Consider the following 23,004-nt stretch of genomic DNA (forward strand, 5'->3'; position numbering starts at 1 on the left):
CTAATGCTGTAGGCTGGCCTGATATATTTCTACAATATATATTCTTAGCCATACCTAGTAATCATCCTGTGGAAGACACTGAACATTCATAGTGCCTTCCAAATTGAACACATGAAAAAGTTGAAACCAGCAATTATGCCGCATAAATTCCAGATTCTTTGCATTTTTGATTTGCAGAAGTGGTGCTAAGGCTGTGCACACGCTGCGGATTAGGTGCGGATTCATCCGCGCGGATTTTGTAAAATCCGCAGGTGAAACCGCAGGTCAAAATACCTGCGGTTTTACCTGCGGATTGCTCTGCGGTTTTGCCCTGCGGTTTTTCATCTCCTCAATGGAGGAGATGGCAAACCGCAGGGGAATCCGCAGAAAGAATTGACATGTCAATTCTTTCTGCGGATTGAAAACCGCAGATAATCCGCGCGGAAAATTCCGCACCGTCTGCATTGCGGTTTTTGATTCCCATAGGGAATCATGGTACTGTACACCGCAGCAAAAACTGCTGCGGGTCCGCAGCGGCCAAAACCGCTGCGGAACCGCAGCAAAATCCGCATCGTGTGCACACAGCCTTAGCATACCGCTCTCATACCCAGATGGATCTCCCTGCTGTATTTGGGATGTTGACGAACATCAGTACCTATAATTTTCTTCTACCTCATGAATAATGAAGGCGTAGGACTCCCTGCTAGCGGGAGCTGCTGCCTCCCCTTGTTCTCTTCTACAACCTGGCTGGCATAGCCATCGCTTGCCCTTTGAGTGGCATTGATGCACTCTTGTTCCTGGCATCTCCGCACAAACTACATGGGGTTACATAAACTGCACAGACTCATATTGTGGACCACCCCAATACACGGTGTAAGGAATATGTGCTGTGTTCTTGTGCTACGAAATTGCACCTCATAGACTATTAGAGCCGATGCATCAGAAATGCCCTACTGTGAAACGTGAGCGTTATGTCAATTTGGCACTAATTTATGAGCACGGTATTATTATTATTATTATTCATTTTTATAGCGCCATTTATTCCATGGCACTTTACATGTGGAAAAGGGGCAAACATGAGCAATACAAGGCACACACAAGTACAGAAGGAGAGAGGTCCCTGCCCGCGAGGGCTCACAGTCTATAGGGGATGGGTGAGGACACACTAGGAGAGGGTAGAGCTGGTCAGTAGACTGAGGATCACTGCAGGTTGTAGGCTTGTCGGAAGAGGTGGGTCTTCAGGTTCCTTTTGAAGGTTTCCGTGGTAGGCAAAAGTCTTGTGTTGGGGTAGAGAGTTCCAGAGTATGGGGGAAGCATGGGAACAGTGGAGAAATCCCATTAATTGTAGAAAGGGAGTGGGGAGGAGATTTTTTGCCATTTAAAAAATCATGTCCTTTGAATGTTTTTTTTTTTTTCTTTAAAAAAAAAAAAAAATAATGCTCAAAATAAAGGGCTGTCTATACAAAGTATACAGCTCAAAACATAGTACATGAGCTAGTTTATTAAGCTCCGAACAAAAAGTAAGGAAGGGCAATTCTTAGGAGTATAGAAAATGTGCTTCATGGACACCTGCTTAGCAAGGCGAAGTTCACACAAGGCGGTTTTTTTTAATGCATTTTTAATGCTAATTTTCAGCTGTGTTTCCCATTACCAGCAAAGCCTATGAGATTTCAGAAATCTCATGCACGCTCATTAGTACTTTTTTTTTTTTTGTCATCAGGATTTTGTGATTTGCATCGAGCATGTCGTGTCTTTCAGCATTGTTTCAGCGTTTTTCACTCATTGACTTGAACTGGTGGTGAAAAAACGCAGGTATCATGTTTTGCTGCGTTTTTTTTTTTTTGTTTTTTTTTTTAGTCAAAATCTGATTTTATAGAATAGGACTTTTTTTTTTTTTTTCAAACGCTAAAGTTTATCGGCCTGCTCAAGAGACAAATCTAGTGTGGTAAAAACGCCACGAAAAACCAAGGAACACGTGCTTCTTTCCTGCCAAGAGATCACGTTTTGCTGCAGGGGGAAAAAAAACCCAAAAAACCTAAAAAGAAGCCACGTGTAAACTTACCCTAAGTGTGTGTTATAGGTCCTTATAATTCTTCATATTGGCGTTTACCCCAAATGCCACACTGCTACCAATTCCTTTTATGGTGCAATATGGTTTAATAATGGTAAATGCTGAGCCTACTGTCAGGCTTATACGCTGATGAGACTTGGATGTCTTGGCATCCGTCTACCATAGGGGGCCACTGCAAAAAAAAATGATATCCTGCATGGCATAGTATGGTTTGGGTGTTTTTTTTTTTTTTTTTTTTTTTAAATTTGGCCTTTTGTACAGAAAAGCACATAGTCATTAATTTCCAATATAAATAATAGATAAATAAAGGAAATGCAGAATCTTGGCTGCCATATGGTAGCGAAAGGGTGCACATTTGCTGAACCAGAGCTTATACAAATGTTAAGGCATCCACCAGTAAATATATACCGTATACAGGTGCCATGTGTATTTTGTGTAACTGTCTTTCCTTGTAAAAGCTGAAAAGCCATTACGGTAAAATATTGACATGCTCGGTGCATTCAGTTTCCATATTTATCACTTTTCTACTTCTTTGTCTGAAAATCTCCATGCAAGCAAGATCTCTTGCTGACATGTCCTGCACAACTGCTGTACTCGCGAGCGGTCCATCTGTCCTTGATCACACTGAGCATCCATCCCAGTAACGAGCTGTCGGGATGAATCTCTTCAGATGTATAATAAAAGTGTGACCAATCCTCATCGGCTTGGGCTGAATTATGCCAGGACCTTTTGTAGAACGATGTGATTACTTCTTACCATCTGCTTCCTTTCTCTACGTTTGTATAATGACCTCTTAAAGGAGACCTTAGGAGACAATGGATATTGTACAAAATACAGGTGGTGCATGTCTATGAAATCTTGTGTTTTCTGCCTTTAATGATAAAAGCTGAAGTATTCATACCGTGAAAAATAAATGTAACCATTTTATATGCATTCCAAAGATTGCCGTAATTTTTCTTACTTTTTGTGATTTCACAGCATAAACTGTATACTTTATTACATACCGTAGATCTGAGAGCTGATGTACTTACTATAAGAATCCATGTCACAATGAATAGCTGTATAGTCCTAAAATTAAAATGAACTTTACTTTTAAAATGCTCATTTTAATACTCTGGATTGAAACTTTAAAAAAAAATGATCACACAGCCATTCTGACATGGATTTTTTTTTTTTTCAAAATAAGTACACCAGCCTCTTCAGAGTCAATGGATCTATTTAATCTCATGTACAGTACCATGGAATTAATGGTGCTGTATAAAAAAATAATAATAATGTACATATACAGTTTGTAATGTGAAATGTTGTGACGGATCAACTTTAATTGCCTCTACAGTAGGTTGGTTTCAAGCGACCCAGAGGCAATAGTGTGTGCTGTATCCTGCTACTATGGTTTGAGTTTTGTCTACTGTTAACCCTTAAGGAAAAGGGCCATTGAGCTATATACATGGAGCACAGTCATTTATCTGGTGACGGTGTATCCAGGGCTGTGGAGTCGGTAAGCCAAACCTGCGACTCCGACTCCGACTCCTCAATTTCCCTTACACCGACTCCGACTCCGACTCCCACACATATTGCTTATATTTAAGTGAAAAATTTATTGTAGTACAATGTGAACCTCAGACATTTAATCATTTTTATGATCCAATAAGCAAGATATTTATATAGAACAGAATATATATTGGTGTACTACCCGGTTTTAATTCTTTTTGGTACAGATACGATATGGATAGACAGATATGGATAAATGGATAGAGCAGATTTCTAATCTGCTTTTGCTATTGAAAACATTATCTATGAGCTCAAAAACCTTTCAGGTGATGCAGTTTTTTAAAAAGATGATCAGCTTTTGCAGCTGAAAAACGTATCCTCAAAAAACGCAGGAAAAACGCTGTGTGTGAATGTAGCCTTAGATCAGGAATATAACAGCCATTTATAGGACATTTCATAACTTTCCCAAACTCCTATGAAAAAATATTCAGCACATCCTGCATTGAATTACTGTACCCAATTTATTATATATTTTAGGAGTCGGTCCATTTTATACCGACTCCAACTCCGACTCCACCAAAATGAGCACCGACTCCGACTCCACGACTCCGACTCCACAGCCCTGGGTGTATCCTCAAATGATCCTAACGCTTACAAACCATCTTGGGTTTGCACATAACATTGGCTTTAGTCCACCACGGTCTTGCACAAATTAGTGGTTGAACTGAGATGCCACTTATGATTATAGATGCAATGCTTCACCCCAGAGATTCTGTTTCAACAAGCCTCTGACTTCTCCTTTTAGTCACATGCCTGACGAACAAATGCCCTGTCTGGAAATTAAAGGGAATCTGTCAGTAGGATCAACATCTTGGGCTGTGTGCCCACGTAAGCGTTTTTTCGCGTTTTTACCGGCAAAAACGCTTAATCGCTTAAAAGAAGCATCCCATTCATTTTAATGCATTCTGCACTTTTTGTGCATATTGATGCGTTTTTTTCCGCGAAGAAACGCATCGCGGTAAACGCCGCATGCTCATTAATTTTGCGGAAAAGTCCGCGTATTTAGCTATTTTCTATGAGACTGGGGACGCGCGGAAAAAACGCATCAAAAACGCACGGGAAAAAAAAGCGCGTTTTCTGGGAAGGAGTCCGGTTTTCATGCAGAAATTTTCTGCATACGTGGGCACATAGCCTTAAGGTGTCTACATGGGTATTCATATCATAGGAAACTGAATAAAATGGTATCTTGATATTTGCGATCCGATATCTTAATCCAAAGAAATCCACGTTTTTCTCATATGTAAATGAGCTGTTAAGGTCTATGGGCCGGACATGGATCTCCCTGAGAATCTGCCTCCAGAGCTTATTTTAATTGAAAGGTGGAGATACCAGTGTGAGACATGTAATGAATGACATTGTGCTCTCCTGATCTACATGTCTCACACTGGTAATAAGCTCTTGAGGCAGATTCTCAGGCAGATCTATGTCCGGCCCATAGATCTTAACAGCTCAGTTACATAATTCAAAAATGTGGATTCTCTATAATAACACATCAGATCGCGGATATCAATGTATTATTTTATTGTACTTTTCACCACCTGCATGTGGGTCGCCCTCCCAGGGCTGTGGGGTACTCAGTACCGGGCCGGTATCAGTGGAATGTGTCACAGCAGCGGTGACCCGGACCGTGGCCCTGTGCGCCCAAGTAATAGGAAGATGTGAATGGTGGAATGTAGTTGGATGAATAGTTCGTGACGCCACCTGTGGTGCTCGGCAAGGGAGGTGTTAAGCCGACGCTGCATGCAGATCCGCTGGGACTGGTGGTATGGCGCAGCAATGATGTAAAAGCTCCCCACAGGTGAAGCTATAGTCCCAGGGCAGTGTAGATGTGGTTGGCACGGGGATGTAGTGGTGCCGGAAGGGTAGGAAGCAGACAAGACACAGCGGGGTGCAATTTCTGTACCTTTACTTGATAACTTCAGTCCAGGGTCCTGAATACAGATGGTATTGGAGCAGGCTAGCCTGGAAGCAATTCAGGGATTCTCTCTCAGCAGATGGGTTGTGCAGTCTCCTTACTAGCGCTTGTTTGCGGGATCTCCAGTATCGAGTTACACTGAAGTTCCTCCTGTCAGATGTTCTCAAGAACCACACTTGCACGGCAGACAGCTGTAGCCTCTCTCGGGGACTCCTCTCTCCTGAGTCCTGGCTCACTATCCAAGCTGCTGTTGTGCCCTCAAGTCTTAGATGGGAGTGGGGCATTTACAGCCTCCTACTCCTCTGGTGTCTGTTGCAGGACCGTTAGTATCCGTACAACCGTGGAGACCAGGCTCCAGTTCATGCGCTCTCTCCAGAGATGAGCTCTTCCTCTCAGCCCTATCTCAGCGCTCCTTCCACACATCTGCACACTTCACCCTCCGCAGACTAACTCACCACTCCTTCCTCTTGGCCCTCAGAGAGCACTCCTCCCCTTAATCCTGGTTCAGAGTTCCCCCTGCTGGCCTGGAGTGAAACTGTGTTGCATGCATAGATTGACTGCGAGAGAGACCCATCGTTGCCTCCAAGCCTGGCATTACCCTCCCCTGGAGGAAGGCAAAGTCACTGTGGCGACCATACTCCTGGGGGCGCCACACATGCCCAAATAAACAGCTTAGGAGGGTTGATCCTACTCACAGATAACCTTTACAGTCTGTCTATAGAAGCCCATGACTTCTAGGGATGGTATATGAAGCTGTTTACATGAGCTATTTGATTTCTGTTTTATTACTTCATATAATTGGGTATAAATCTATGCTGGTAGTTATGGAGAACATATAGCCCCGGTATACTAAAAATATCCTTTCACCCCACAATAGGGATCTCGCCTTATTCCTTTGATGCGATCTCAGATGTGTAGAATTACGCAGACTATCCTAACTTTGGTAGAAGCATCAGGTTGGAGCACTTGCATGTCAGTGTTCTGGCAGAGCCTTTTTTTTGTCATTCTCACTGTAACTGATGGTTTTCCCAGTTGTAGATGTGTTTGTACGTTTGCTCCTCACACAGAAAAATGTCAACCTAGTCCCAGCAGCAAACAAAAGCTTTTTTTTTTTTATATCTTATTAATATTTGTGAAATTCTTGATCAGCAGCAACAGTCTTCAGTTCTTTCATTATATATATATATATATATATATATATATATATATATATATATATATATATATATATATAAAAAAAAAAAAATATTATAATCATTGCAGTCAGTGATGGATGGAGAAACCCATTCACTGACTTTGTGATCAGTCTTTTATTCCATTTTTTAGGTGTAAAATAAACTTCCCGAAACCTATCGTAGACCCAGACAGAATAGCACCATATGCTGCACTATATTATCTGGAAGAAGGATGACCGCCGTGATGGACACCGGACAGACCACTATTGTAGTTCGTAAGATCTGCCAGGCACTTCCATTTATTCAGGTGTTTTTTTGCTCCAATGACTAAGTGAAATGAAGAAATTACTGGAAACTTAGGGGCCCGATTGGTTTGTCAAATTTTATATCAAAAAGCACCTGTGTTTCTCAGCCATACAGATTGTGTACCATCGTCACTGATATGGAAGAATTAATTCCAATTAAGATCAGCTGAATTACATTTCTGCCAGTTTCCTGTTCTTTCAGACCTGTATTATATACATCTATTCTACAAGATGTTTAAAGGGAACATGTTGCCATGAAAATACAGTTCAGACTGCAGGCACCTTGGTATAGAGCGGGGGAGCTGAGCACATTGATATAGTTTTGTGAGAAAAGATTCAGTAGAGCCTGTGTTTTCATCATTAAAACTCTGCTCTGTCAGTTATTGATGACTACTTTTGCATGCAGAGCTGTCAGTCACTGTTAGGACTACCCACTGGATCCAAAATCCCAGAAAGTGCAGAGGTTTATTGATGAAAACACAGCGCTGAGATCTCCTCTCCGGAGATCATGGTGCTGAGATCTCCATCTGCGCATGCCCCGGCAGCAATTTTCCCAGAGTCCACCGCATAGTAAACCATGTAAGTGCGGGGGTTCTGGGCTTTCACAATATGTTGTCAGAGCCCTCACACCACCAAACACCCACAGCGGCGCACATCGGAACACCCCCTCATCCCAGCTTGTGGCCTGCAGCAACGCCCCACTCTTGCCTGCTCCATCGCGGCCTGTAAGGTATATCCGCATTATAAGATGCACCCCCCATTTTCCCCCAAAATTTATGGGAAAAAAGTGCGTCTTATAACCCGAAAAATACGGTAAATTAGAATAATTAACAAAATACCTGCAAAGGCTTTCTAAGCTTTTGAAAAGGTCCCTTAGTCTCTTTCAGTAGGCTCCACAATCATCGGGAAGACTGCTGACTTGACTGATGTCCAGAAGGCAGTCATTGACACACTCCACAAGGAGGGTAAGCCACAAAAGGTCATTGCTAAAGAAGCTGGCTGTCCAGAAAGCTGTATCCAAGCATATTATTGGAAGGTTGAGTGTAAGGACAAAGTGTGGTGGAAAAAGGTGCACAAGCAATCGAGATAACTGCAGCCTTGAAATGATTAATAAAACGCCACTTAAAAAATTTTGGGGAGATTCACAAGGAGTGTACTGCTGCTGGAGTCATTGCTTCAAGAGCCACCACACACAGATGTACCCAGGACATGGGCTACAAGTGTCGCATTCCTTGTGTCAAGCCACTCATGACCAATAGACGCCAGGAGCGTCTTACCTGGGCCAAGGAGAAAAAGAACTGGACTGTTACTCAGTGGTCCAAGGTGTTGTTTTCAGATGAAAGTACATTTTGCATTTCATTTGGAAATCAAGGTCCCAGAGTCTGGAGGAAGAGTGGAGAGGCACACAATCCAAGCTGCTTGATATCCATTGTGAAGTTTCCACAATCCGTGATGGTTTGGGGAGCCATGCCATCTGCTGGTGTAGGTCCACTGTGTTTTTTAGCAAGACCAAAAGTACCAATACCTGGTTTAAAAACAACAGTATCACTGTGCTTGATTGGCCAGCAAACTCACCTGACCTTAACCCCATAGAGAATCTATGTGGTATTGTCAAGAGGAGGATAAGTGAAACCAGACTCAACAATGCAGACGAGCTGAAGTCTGCTATCAAAGCAACCTGTGCTTCCATAACACCTCAGCAGTGCCACAGAGTGATTGCCTCCATGCCATGCAGTAATTGATGCATAAGGAGTCCTGACCAAGTATTGAGTGTATTTACTGAACAGATAATTCAGTAGGCCAACATTTCAGATTTAAAAATCATTTAACAAACTGGTGTAAGTATTCAAACTTACAATGAAAACCCAAAAGGTCATTATCTCAGTAAGCCATAATCATCAACATTAACATAAACACATGAAATAGATCACTCTGTATTGACTCTATATAGTATGAGTTTCACTTTTTGCATTGAAGAACTGAAATGAACTTTTTGTTGTTCTAGTTTAGTGAGAAGCACTTGTATTCTATATTTAGGATACAGTGTACATCTTTTCGGTAGGTGCTATCCCTACGTTGCAGTCATCGTTGGATGCAGAGAACTAGCTTTTGCCATGGGAAGCTTCTGCTTTTACTTCCCTTTTGCTTGTGTGAAAGGAAGAAACTCTTTCCTGTTCTACCCAAAGCCATTTCCGTCTTCACATTAGATAACAGGTGTTAATAGGACACTGATTTGTACGCACAGAATAAACGTGTAGCAGAGACGAATTTGGCATGTTACATCGTTCTCTGGGCATCATAATAATTTGGAGCGAAGATGATGGATACTAATCTAGCATGATATGTGAAGGCTCTGCCATTGGCACAGCCCAGCACAATACATATGTGACACTGAACCCTTTGTCTGGGTTGTTTCAATATTTTCCAGATTCTATAAATTTATGAAACGGACATGGATCGTCAGAACATATTTTCTGAGATGTGCACTTGTGAGTAGTGTAGTTACCAAGGTGTAAGGTACAGGTTATTGTTGTGTAACTACATGTACAAGTTAGTACTTGGTTACTTCTGATACGCACATGGAGCCCCCCGGACCTCTTGCTTAGTGTCTGATGAATTCCCCTGTAGGCTATACATATAGTTGAGTAATCTATATCCATAGATCAATGTACACATGTGGTTTGTAGAAAATAACATAAAAATCTGTCTGTTTGGAGAAGATGTTGTGATTTTCAGTATGTTTGGATTCGGTAATGCAGTCAGTTTCTGGAAATTTCAGTTAGATGTCTTGTGATAAAATCTAGAAATCCTCTTCCTCAGTGCTTGTGTCCAGCAATATCACTACGAACATATATTTCAGCACATCCCTTAGATTGCAGTTAAAGATGCAGCAATATTTTGTATGCTTTTATATTTCTGTCTGAGCTGGATTTATACTGGCTGACTATTGTAAACCAGCGTTCCTAGGAATACTCGTTTCCCGATAATTGGGTACTGTACCCGGTTGCCAATCATGGATGCATAAAGAAGCGCTTCTCCTCCCATCAAGTTTGTATCTTCTTAATATATTTTAATCATCATATTCTGTAGCACTGTGTACTTACAATTGCTCACTTTGCCTTTCTACCCAGCTAATACTTCTCTAAAAATCAACCTTCTCTGCAGCACATTTTCCTGTTTAAACATGTGCCGCTGGGAGCAATTGCTGGCTATGCTTACAGAACTATTATCGATCGTTCTGTGCACGAAGGACATGTGGACTGACTGTCTAAACAGGCTACTAAACAAAAACCCTGCCTTAGAGACTCTCTGCAGTGGCACTTGTAGCTCTTGGTCATAATCCAGAAGTACTGTAGAGCGGAAGTGGGGTACTCGTCAGAATGATTTGCATGCTTTTAAAGTCTATGCAGAGCTTGTTGACCATTCCAAAGGGCAGTGCAGTAGCTGCTGTTCGTAGCTGTCTCTTATCTTTTCAGGAATTGCGCTTTCATGTTTCGGGCTCTTGCAGTTCTTGAATCTGATATTTTTTGATTTTGCATAGTGCAGAGCCTTACTATTCACACCAGTAGTGAGGAGGTGATCTGTGGAAAAAAAAATACATAATGCCCATCACACTCCAGAAACAGAACTGAAATAGTATTTTCTTTAATTCATCTTTCCTATTGCAAAACATTAGTTCTCGATCTGAGAACCTCAGGGTGTTTCTCAATGTTCCTCCATTCAGTTACAAGGGCATATTCATAATTAAAGGATCTACTCATAGTGCCGATTTAAAGGGGTTGTCCATATGAGATATTTAGGGAATGTTCACATTATGCCATAGATATCCAATAGCTTTAGAGCCCACCAATGGGATGTGCATCTACTTGAAAAGGCCACCTTGCATGATGGGATTGGGGAAGCTGGCTGTTCTTTCAAAGCTCTGTCCAGTTTCTTTATAGCTATAGCTTTTATGTTGGCTATAGGTTGTGTCTTACTTTCACTGGTACAGTGTATGCTACTTGTAAAAGCAAGGCTTCATATACATAACGATCTTGTGCCCCATCTGATGTCAAAACTGATGCAGTCATGCATCAGTTGTCTTCCAGGTTATTTCACCAGTTTCTACTAGAAAAGACTAGAGCAGGGGTTATATGGGACTTACCGTATCTTTCTTTTCCTGTTGTGCTAGAACATACCGGTATCGGTATGTGGTTACTAACTTCTGGCCTGTTCTGCCCGGCTCAGGTGACTATTCCCCTGCTTTTTTTACTTCACGTCAATAGCACCTTCTTCTCCGGGCTACTCTGTCGATGGGGCATCCCTGCATGCTGATACAGCTAGCTTCTCACAGTTAGGGAGTGAAAAGCCGGCTGTCAATCAGCTTAGCATCGGCAGTGACGCCCCGTCAACAGAGTAGCCCGCAAGAGAAGGTGCTGCTCTGTGGACATGTTTTCACCGGAAGAAAGAGGGCCTCCGACAGCCCAATCAGAAAAAAAAAACCCTAAGTTCCTGATAAACCATTTTAAGAGCTTTATAATCATTGAGACTGCAGGTTTCACCAGTTTTGTCATCCCAGGTTTAGGAATTCAATTTGTGATTCAGCAAGAAATGGTTAATGCTCCTTCCCAGACAGAAGGCTGATGTAAGACCATGTGCTCTGATGGACAGCGTGGTTTCATCACCTTCTTCTCTTGTACACAGAGACTCTTTGTCTTCCTTTCCAGACAAACTTGTTCAAACTGATTTCTAATATACTGTTATTTTTTAAGATTTCCAGCTGATTTATACAGGAACTGTTGTTACAAAATCTTTGGCCACGACGAGGGAGATGGACATGGATCGAATTGTTATCCGGGTATGCATATAATGGTCATGAGTGAAATCTCCAATGTTATATGGACAATATATTTTCTGTTTAGTTGCATGTGAATCATCTCAACAGGAGGAATGACTTTGGAAATCTTGAATAGCATTGTTTCCTGGCAGCCACTTAATATGAAAAAAGTAACAGGGAAACAGATGGTGACGGCAGTATTAGAACAGCACTATTTCCTAGGGGGCAGGAGTATTAGAATAGCACTATTTCCTAGGTGGTGGGAGTATTAGAATAGGGCTATTTCCTAGGTGGCGGGAGTATTAGAACAGCACTATTTCCTAGGGGGCAGGAGTATTAGAATAGGGCTATTTCCTAGGTGGCGGGAGTATTAGAATAGGGCTATTTCCTAGGGGGCGGGAGTATTAGAATACGGCTATTTCCTAGGTGGCGGGAGTATTAGAATAGCACTATTTCCTAGGTTGCGGGAGTATTAGAATAGGGCTATTTCCTAGGGGGCGGGAGTATTAGAATACGGCTATTTCCTAGGTTGCGGGAGTATTAGAATAGGGCTATTTCCTAGGGGGCGGGAGTATTAGAATAGGCCTATTTCCTAGGTGGCGGGAGTATTAGAATAGGGCTATTTCCTAGGTGGCGGGAGTATTAGAATAGGGCTATTTCCTAGGTGGCGGGAGTATTAGAACAGCACTATTTCCTAGGGGGCAGGAGTATTAGAATAGGGCTATTTCCTAGGTGGCGGGAGTATTAGAATAGGGCTATTTCCTAGGGGGCGGGAGTATTAGAATACGGCTATTTCCTAGGGGGTGGGAGTATTAGAATAGGCCTATTTCCTAGGGGGCGGGAGTATTAGAATAGGGCTGTTTCCTAGGTGGCGGGAGTATTAGAATAGGGCTATTTCCTAGGTGGCGGGAGTATTAGAATAGGGCTATTTCCTAGGTGGCGGGAGTATTAGAATAGGGCTATTTCCTAGGTGGCGGGAGTATTAGAATAGGGCTATTTCCTAGGTGGCGGGAGTATTAGAATAGGGCTATTTCCTAGGTGGCGGGAGTATTAGAATAGGGCTATTTCCTAGGTGGCGGGAGTATTAGAATAGGGCTATTTCCTAGGTGGCGGGAGTATTAGAATAGGGCTATTTCCTAGGTGGCGGGAGTATTAGAACAGGGCTATTTCCTAGGTGGCGGGAGTATTAGAATAGTGCTATTTCTTATGTGGCGCTAGTATTAGAATAGGGCTATTTCCTAGGTGGCGGGAGTATTAGAATAGGGCTATTTCCTAGGTGGCGGGAGTATTAGAATAGGGCTATTTCCTAGGTGGCGGGAGTATTAGAACAGGGCTATTTCCTAGGTGGCGGGAGTATTAGAATAGTGCTATTTCTTATGTGGCGCTAGTATTAGAATAGTACTATTATGTGGCGGCAATGTTTGTCACTTAATATGACAAATGTAGCAGATAAACGGATGGTGGTGGCTTTATTAGAATATTGCTATTTCTTATATGGCGACAGTATTAGAACAGAGCATTTTCTTATGTGCTGGCGGTATTGCAAAAGGGCTATTTCCTAAGAGGCAGTAGTATTAGAATAGGGCAATTTTTTAATGCGGCGGATAAGAATAGGGCTATCTTTAATACGGCGGCAGTATTAAAATAGATCTATTAGGTGACTTTGGTATTAGAATAAACCTATTTCTAATGTGGCTGTAGTAATAGAATAGGGCTGTTATGTGGCGGTAGTGTTAGAATAGGGCTATTTTTATGTGATGGCAATTTCTTATTTGGTGATAATACGCTAGTAGAGAGTCATTTCATTAACTTAACCAATCCCTACAATTTTAAGCGCGCCCTAAAAACGCATTTATTCAGACTGGCCTACCACCTCAGCACATTAACCTAACTATCCCTGTGTGGCACAGCCAAAAGTTTAACCATAACCAGGTTCCCCCCAACATGTTCCCACATGCTTTATGCATCTATCAGCCCTCTGTGTCTGTACTGTTACACACTTAACATTATGGCTGGTCCATACAATCAGGGCAATTGTTACCACCCACCTTTCGTGTCTCCCCTTTTTCCTCATAGATGGTAAGCTTGCGAGCAAGGCCCTCATTCCTCTTGGTATCTGTTATGATCTATGTGATTATTGTTATGCTGTAATGTCTATTGTCTGTACAAATCCCCTCTGAAATGTAAAGTGCTGCGGAATATGTCGGCGCTATAGAAATAAAATTATTATTATAATTATAACTTGTTCTTTTGAGAATTGCTACATTAGTAGATAAGGATACATACTCCTAGACACACAAAATATATAGCCATATCTTGAAATTACCTACTGATCTGTATAATGCTGTGTTTTTAAAGTCATTGGATTGAAATCCTGCAGCTTTCCTTATTGTATTGCATAGCAAAGCATGTAGATCAGCCTTGTGGATGGAGTTGCAATGGGCCTCTTGGGAAATAGTAGATGGCCCTTAATGTACCCCAGGGAGCACTTAACAGGCTTGTTTATGACTGGTAAGGAACTATTAAAAGGATGGATGTACACAAGCCTCTGCTTCAATTCATCAGTCAACCTTACTCGGTACAAGAATATTTTCTTGGTTGTAACAAAGTTGGACCAGTCAATATAATTGTATATAAAGTATTGATGACAAGCACAGTAGAGATGAGCGTCAAGGTGCAATGTATAATATTCTTCAGATAGGCTTTAGTGAATGTCGGAGTGTCTGAAATGTTGAGAAAAGAAATCTGTACAGTTATTTATATAGAAACGTTGTGCCGTTTGCTCTGTGGCTACCACTGTTCATCCTGTGGCACACTTGTATTGTTCTGGACTCCTTGAAATCAGTGCTACCATCCCACCTCCGTCATGATACACGTTCTTGCTCTCCGGAACTTCCACCCCTTTACTTTTTTTTTCCCACTAGAATTCAAATAGACTTTCACTTTTTTTGAGCTGTAAAAATATGCCATGATCACAAAATGTGTTTTTTTGTTTTTTTTTTGTTTTTTTTTTTCTGTATTTTTCAACCATGTCAAAACATTGTCTAAAATGCTTAATAATTAAAACAGCAGTGAATTCTCTAATGGAATCCGCAATAGCAATATAATTGTTTCCTGGAGGATAAAGACATTCAGTATTTTTTTCTCTTTTCTATTACTTAAGCTTAAAGGATATATGTTCCATTTGATTTGCATTTAAAGAAACCGGACATTCCCTCCACTCGGTCTTAGGATCACATTAAGTGCACCCGGACGGGATGGGCTCACATATAATAATAATACTAACTACTTTTTATTTTCAGGTGTTGTGGGACCTCGATGTATTAGTTGCTGCGTACCATATTTATAGATTTTATATATTATAAAGTTACTGAAATCTTGCTTTTTCTATTAAGCAACATCTTACTTGATCCTGTAATAGGCTACATTTGCTTTATTTCAACAGTATTTCTATGTATATGTCTGCCTGTCTATTCCCTCACTTCGTGGGGACATTCCCTGTCTTCACAGGGAATTTTGTTTCCTATCCCTTTTCCCTTGTTTAATTTACCTTCCCTCCCAACAGTTTTTCTACCCTACCCGTTGTTCCTCACCCTTGATCCATATCCTTTAAAAGATGTTTAAAATACCAATAAAAATTATTGAAAATAAAATGCTTAATAAATATAGTTCAAGTAAGACTATACCGTGAAAGACGGTAAGTCAAAATACTGCTGCATTTAGTTTAATAAATTAGCCCTTTGGAATTTTGCTCCCTTGCCAGGATTGGACATGATCATTCCGTCAACAGCGCTGCAGCCAATCGGTAAGATCAGTGGCTTTGAGCTGCTCATGTCATCTACTCAGGTAGAGTCACCGAGCTCACTGACTGGCTGCAGTGCTGTTGACGTGACGTCATTGCTGCAGACAATATCCGACACCAGGGTTCAGCTGCAGAGATTCCGCGATGGACCCAGGGAGGGTGAGTAAAGCAGTGTTGGATATTTTTTTAAAAATGATAAACTGCTCATGGGGACAGAAACAGCAGAAAACCCCTTTAAACGCTGTCTGCAGCTTTATGTGGAATTTGTACTAGAATTATTTTGGTGAAGGACCATCCTAAAGTACGTACTCCAGTGACTTGGGAGCTAATGTTTTGATGACTATATCTCTGGAGCTTTTTAGTGTGCAGGGGCTTGGTAAATAATGAACAGTATGAGGACATGACAACAAGCATTTGATTAGTAAATAAGCTCCTCTTTTAGGTAAATGTTCAAGAATTAGGATTTTTGTGTAGAGGACATAAAACATTTACTCCCCTTCATTTTTTTGTATTTCTATGGGACTGAGTGTTTTGCAGATCGCACGTGCCAAGGATGTGCACGGGAAATGATACAAGAAACAGAAGATAAAAGATGGGGATATAGCCTTTACCACTGTGTTTTACCTGGCGGTTTATGTATTTTGAGGCTTCTAGGCCCCCATCAAAAAGTTTTAAGGCAGGTTTGTAGGTTACTTGCACATGTCTTTTACTTCAGATTTCCCAGCCATGCTCCATTAGTCATTGCCTTGATATAAAGGTCTAGGGAACATTGTTTTAAGTAGTTACTCTTAGACATTCATTTTGCTTAGAGCTTTTCTCTGTTTATGGCAGTTTTACTAACACTATTGATTGAAACAAACCTCTACATGCCCTTTGCTTTAATGCATTGGCCCCAATTGACTACCAGTTGCTTAAGCAATATTGTTCACACTTCCAATACAATATCATAAATCCAATTTTTGCCACATCTGAACGTTTTATTAGATGGAATTTATAAATAAATAATGCATTCACTTAGCCCCAGTGTCTGGTGTTTTAGCTGGGTATTTTAGCACTGCTTCCATTAATGTGGCCGTATAAGTGTCATATTTTTAGGTAAGACTAGTAGTGGATGTAGAACAGAGAAATAGAATCTTTCCTTTAACTGTCCTTTTCTTTAGGAGCCACTGCTGGAATTGACTGCTAAAACGGCAACACAATGGTATATAGAAAGGCATCTAATGCCTGCACCACCTAAGTAATGAACACATGAACGCTATTGCTGTAACCGTTAAAAATGTAACGTACTTGGTTAACAATTTTTTTTGATCAAAGAGCCCAAAAAACCATCCAACTAGAGTTGAGCGACTTTGGTCGGATCGGGTTTCGTGAAACCCGAATGAAACAAAATTTGAGTCGGATGAAACTGGTCCGACTAGGGCAAAAAAAAGTCAGAGTTTCGTCTGAAGCCCGACCCCAATGCAAGTCAATGGGGAATAAAAGTGGGTATTGAGCGGATGACATTCAGCCACTCAATGCCGACTTTTATTCCCCATTCACTTGCATTGTGGTCGGGTTTCAGACGAAACTCCGACTTTTTTTGCCCTAGTCGGACCAGTTTCATCCGACTCAAATATTGTTTCATTTGAGTTTCACGAAACCCGATCCAACCAAAGTCGCTCAACTCTACATCCAACCATGGATGGTCCCAAGGTCCACCTAAATATGGATGGTCCCAATCACTAATGTCCTACCTCTCCATGTGCCAAACCAGGCCTCATCTAGGGAAGTGAAAGGAAACCAGGCACGGCTCGCAACTAAATCCTTGTCTGGGAAGGATGTGCAGATGAGGTAGCTCAGCCCTATTGGAGGCCACATCCCCCAACGTATACGTAAAAAATAAAGTGTGCATTAGGGTTATGGTCCCCATTAGGTCCAAGCAACCTAATCATTATTTTGCTTAGCCCAATAAGCAATCTTATTCTGCAGCGCTTTACTGACATTATCATCACTTTCCCCATTGGGGCTCAAAATCTAGATTCCCTATCAATGTCTTTGGGTCTTTTTATAGATTTCTTTTTTTCTTCAGACTACCAGTTGCCATCTAAGTTAAATCTGCGTGCTGTCTGTTTTTGGGAAAACTTGTGTAACCTACAATAGTTTTTTTATTTTGTTTTGTCTTTTTAGATGTTTTCCTCATGTACAAAGAAAAAAAAATACATGGATGGTAAAAACAGACACACAAACAACAAGATGATCAATAATCTGATCCGTCACACTGATTAGAGTTAGTCCTTTTTTTTGCTGATATAGCAAAAGTACAAAATACTGAATGGTAAATGATCCCTAGGCCTGCTGTGCCTCTATGAATACATTGGGAGTCTCAGTTGGCTTTTGGAACCTTTATTTTATTTCTACAATGCTAGCCCGTTTGCTGTGAAATCTCCTTGTGTGAGTTAGGCTCCACTTCCTGAATAAACCTTGGATCATCCTTCTGCTGTTTCATATAAAGTGGTGATATCATATTGGTTGTTTTGCCCTGGCACGTGATTCTGTTTCTGCATTCAGTGACCTGAGACGTCCTGTATCGGTGAGTCTTTCTGCTGTTATCTTGGCTCTCCCAGGTCACATCACTTTATATTTTTAGGTTTAATTGCCTTTTAATGGCTAAGCTGGCTTACTGCACTTGACTATCTAAAATCCACTGGTCATGCAGTTTACTTCAGGGGCGTCAGCATTCGACAGGCAGTGGTTGATTGTACATTAATGTTGTGTAGTGACGGAAGGCGCTTTCAATTAAGTAGGGCAAAGAGTAAATCTTGTAGTATCAGCATCTGGTCATTTTTCAAGGACATTTTATTTTTAAGAATATGTAATCGACGTGAATGGCCCTTTAATATCTAATCTTCTTATAGCAAATTGTACTACCCAGTAGCCAGGACAAAGTTATGTTGCTAGTAAACACAATTATGCTATAATAATGGTTAATGATTACAATGATGACTCAACAGAAAGGAATCTATTGCCATGTTTTTGCTACGCTATCAGAGAGCAGTAGGATGTAGAGATAGAGACCCTGATTCCAGTGTTGTATCACTTACTGAGCTGCATATTGTATTTTTGATACAATCTCTATTTTATCTGCTGCAGATCTACCAATTCTCTGAAGGCTCAGCTCTGTAAAACCCTGCCCACACCACTGATTGGCAGCTTTCTGTCTACACTGTGCATAGGCAGAAAGTTGCCAATCTGTAGTGAGAGCAAGGTTAGACCGAGCTCATGAATATGGAGGACTATATAGCAGCAGGTTTAGTAGTCCTCCACCGATTTTCCATTAATGAAACAGGAATTTGTCCTTTTATCTTACATAGCTTTGTGTTAGGGCATTTTCTTTTGGTACCAGTGCATAGGGATCTCATTCTCTGCTGTTGGGGGGTTGCAGCAGCTCCGGTGTTAGTGAGGCGGTAGCTCCAGTAGTGGTGAGGAGGCAGTGGGGTCATTTCAGGCTGTAAGCTTTCCTGAAGAGGTGGGTTTTCAGGTTCCGTCTGAAGGATCCAAATGTGGATATTTGGATTTCTTGGGGCACAGAATACCAGAGGATGGGGGATATTCGGGAGAAGTCTTGGAGGTGATTGGGTGAAGAGCGAATAAGTGTTGGAGAGAAGGAGGTCTTCGGAGGACTGGAGATTGTGAGGGAAGTACGGAGGAGAAAGGTTGTGGACTGCTTTGTAGGTCAGTGTTAGTATTTTAAACTTGATATGCTGGATAATTGGAAACCAATGAAGGGTTTTGCAGAGGGGAGAAACAGAGGAGTAGCAAGGAGAGAGATGAATTAGTCGGGCAGCAGAGTTGAGGACTGAATGGAGAGGTGCGAGAGTGTTAGGAGGGAGGCCATAGAGGAGGATGTTGCAGTAGTCAAGACGGGAGATGATGAGGGCATGCACAAGCATTTCAGTAGAGTGAGGGTTGAGTAAATTTAGTTTAGAATTAAGTAAGGCTGTGCTCATACTACATTTATGGCTTATCTTGGGCATGTGAGCTGAGAGTTTCTGGTGCATATCCGAAAATACTGTATAACCGTGGGACACCTGACGAATGTCAAGCGTCTTCTCCTTTTGTTATCTGTTAGACTGGTATGTATGTTTGTATGCGGTAACTTTTTTTTTTTTTTTCTGTAGCCTACAAAAATGAATTATATTGTACAGTATACTATGGCTGCCATTGTATACCTCTGATGGAAGGCTTAAACATGATGTGGCCAGAGCTATTCTTATACCTGAATATACTAGTAGCTTGAAAATGTTATAAAATGGATAAAATGCTTACTTATAAGCCTTAATTAATGATATATTTTATTTTTTCATCAGGTGAAGCCAAAAATCTTCCTTCTTATCCGGGGCCAAACAAAATGCGAGATTGTTACTGCACTGTGAACCTAGACCAAGAAGAAGTGTTCAGGACCAAGATCGTGGAGAAGTCTCTCTGGTAACGCTTTCCTGCTTACACTAAATAGATTTTTATCAATTTGTTTTTTGTCGCTCAAATGGCGACTTCTAAGCGAATGACTAGCAATAAATACGGTCGTCACCACGAACCCAATAGCGTTTACAGATTTACTGTTGCACAAGCCAATATAGTGAAGCTCAATTTACGGAGGAACTTCATTCCAAATAGTTATAGGTGAAATGCAGCTTCTTGCATAATAATAACTTTGTAGAGATGAGACCTTTTCATAGTACTGTAATTGTATAAATGTTACAGATCAGAGTCTGAGATTCCGTTTTTCTTTTTTTGACAATTTCATAATGTTCGGCATTGCAACATCCATCCAACTGCGAAGATTGCAACATTAGATTTACAGTTTAGAAAGGCTGTCTCCTGCATTTGCCGTTTTCCTAATGATGCTATGAATTGTGTATTTGTGTATGTGTGTATATAACCCACTGTTGTGACATCACCATTGTGTTTAGTTTCCTTAGATCTTACAAGAGACTAAGGCCTCTTTCACACTTCCGTTTTTGACAATCAGTCAAGATCCGCCAATTTTGAAAAAAAACGGATTTTTTTTTTTTTTCGGATCCGTTTTTTTCCCCACTGACTTTCATTATTGGCGGATCCTGACTGATTGCCGTCCGTTGCATCCGTTTTTGTGAGGATCCGCCACAATGTTAGTGTCCGTCAACATCCTCAAAGATTTCCAAACGGAGCTTGCAACGTTTTTTTGGCCGGCGGATCCTCCAGACACTGAATTAACCCCAAATTCTGTCTGGGTGCCGGACAAAAAAAAATCTCTCTATCTATCCTCATTTTCAGGATCCGTCTAAAAACGGATCCTGTGCCATCCGTTCACATCACTTGAGAACGGATCCACTTGTCTGCCTTTTTGGCGGATTTTAACTGATGCAAATAACTGAAGTGTGAAAGAGGCCTAATATGTTCTCGTATTTTCTGATTATAGTCCAGTCGATTAATTGGCCAGCTTTTCGTGTACAATGCAAGTGGTTTTAAGGTTGTTGTATTTGTGTAATATTTTGGGTCGTTTGAGACACTGCTGCTTGGGCACACCAGTGTGAGGTTCCTCTGTGCAGTCCGCTTCATGCAATTGGGCAATGCCATGAAGCGGTCTGCACAAGGGAAGCCACACTGGTCCTACTTCTGGGAGCATGGTGTACGGTGGACCCCTCTAGTCTTCATTCCAGGTACACTAACAGATTGGCGTTATATTTGTTTTGTTGGGGAACCAGTGGTATAGCCATTTCTCCAAAGCGTCCCAAGAGCAGTCTTTCAACGTGACAATGCCGTGACCTTTGTTGCTTGTGCTACTGTGAACAGTCTACATGGCATAAATATTGCTATTATGACATGCATCATCTTCGGACTTGTCTCCTGTTGAGCACATCTAGGGCCTCATTAGTCGGCAGGTGCAAAGGTGGCTGTTGGTAGCAAATCTGTAAGTGCGTGTCAAGAGTGTGAGAAGAGGGTTGCATTGACAATCCAACACAATGGGCAGCACTTTGAAGACATTTTTAAGTGGTCATAAACTTGTAAATAACTCACGAAAGAACAAAGTTACGTTAAAACCAAGCACACCATTGTTTTTCTTGTGAAATTCTCAATAAGTTTGATGTGTCACACTTATTACACTTGGGGTTATTTAGTTTGGAGAATTGAAGGCTTAGGGGTGATCTTATTACAATGTATAAATATATGCGGGGACAGTACAAAGACCTTTCTAATCTTTTTACTCTTAGACCTGTGACGGGGACAAGGGGGCATCCTGTACATCTGGAGGAAAGAAGGTTTAAGCATACTCACAGACGCGGATTCTTTACTGTAAGAGCAGTGAGACTATGGAACTCTCTGCCATATGATGTTGTAATGAGTGATTCCCTACTAAAATTTTTAAGAAGGACCTTGATGTCTTTCTTGAAAAGTATAATATTACAGGTTATATACACTAGCTTCCTTGATATTACGTTGATCCAGGGAGCTAGTCTGATTGCCGTATGTGGAGTCAGGAAGGAATTTTTTTTTCCCCAATGTGAAGCTTACTGTTTGCCTCGTGTTTGCCTTTTATTTTTTGCCTTCCTCTGGTTCAACATGTTAGGGCAGGTTAGGATAGGGTATAGGTTGAACTAGATAGGCTTAAATTCTTCCTTCAACCTTAATAACTGTTACTATGTTACATGACCCTCTTCCCATTGAAAAAAAATAAAGTTGGATCCAAAATGGCCGACTTCAAAATGGCCGCCATGGTCACCACCCATCTTGAAAAGTTATATATACTAATATACTAGTATAATACATATACTAATGTGCCACAAACAGGAAGTTGATATCACCAACCATTCCCATTTTATTTAGGTGTATCCATATGAATGGCCCAACCTGTGTATGTACAGTATATGTTTATAAACTACTGACAACATGTCTTCAAATGTCCAAGTACTAAATTTTGTATTTATTTTCAGAAAATAAGAAATGGTTAAAATATCAAAAAATGCAGTGCTTGCAGACCTCAAATAATGCTACGAAAACATGTTCAGAATCATTTAGAAACAACAATACTAATGCTTTAACTAAAGAAGGGTTCAGAAATCAATATTTTGTGAAAATAACCATAATTTTTAATCACAGCTTTCATGTGTCTTGGCATGCTTTCCATCAGTCTTTCACACTGCTTTTGGGTGACATGCTGCCACTCCTGGTACAAAAATTAAGCAGTCCTTCTTTGTTTGAAGGCATGTGACTATCCATATCCCTCTTGAAATATATATGTGTAGTGACCACTATGTCCGCTAGGGGGCACTGTGTGGGTGTCCCAGGACGGGCCTACAGGCATATCCGTTGTGGTAATGGGTATAGGATGCTGAACGATTGTTATGTATCTTAAGGTGGGTGGCCTTGAGAT

The 23,004-nt window shown here is 41.1% G+C and overlaps 1 protein-coding gene across 1 annotated transcript in view; it reads left to right on the plus strand.

Annotated features, from left to right (window-relative positions):
- Positions 1-23,004, plus strand: part of RASA3 (RAS p21 protein activator 3) — a 285,794-nt gene that overhangs the window by 48,995 nt on the left and 213,795 nt on the right. The window contains exon 2 of the mRNA XM_073590520.1: positions 19,961-20,078. Within this exon, the coding sequence (XP_073446621.1) occupies positions 19,961-20,078 (118 nt within the window). The remainder of the gene's footprint in view (positions 1-19,960; positions 20,079-23,004) is intronic.

This window comes from Dendrobates tinctorius, unplaced genomic scaffold, assembly GCF_039654945.1.
Source record: "Dendrobates tinctorius isolate UK_male_01 unplaced genomic scaffold, ASM3965494v1 ptg000117l, whole genome shotgun sequence".
NCBI lineage: Eukaryota > Metazoa > Chordata > Amphibia > Anura > Dendrobatidae > Dendrobates > Dendrobates tinctorius.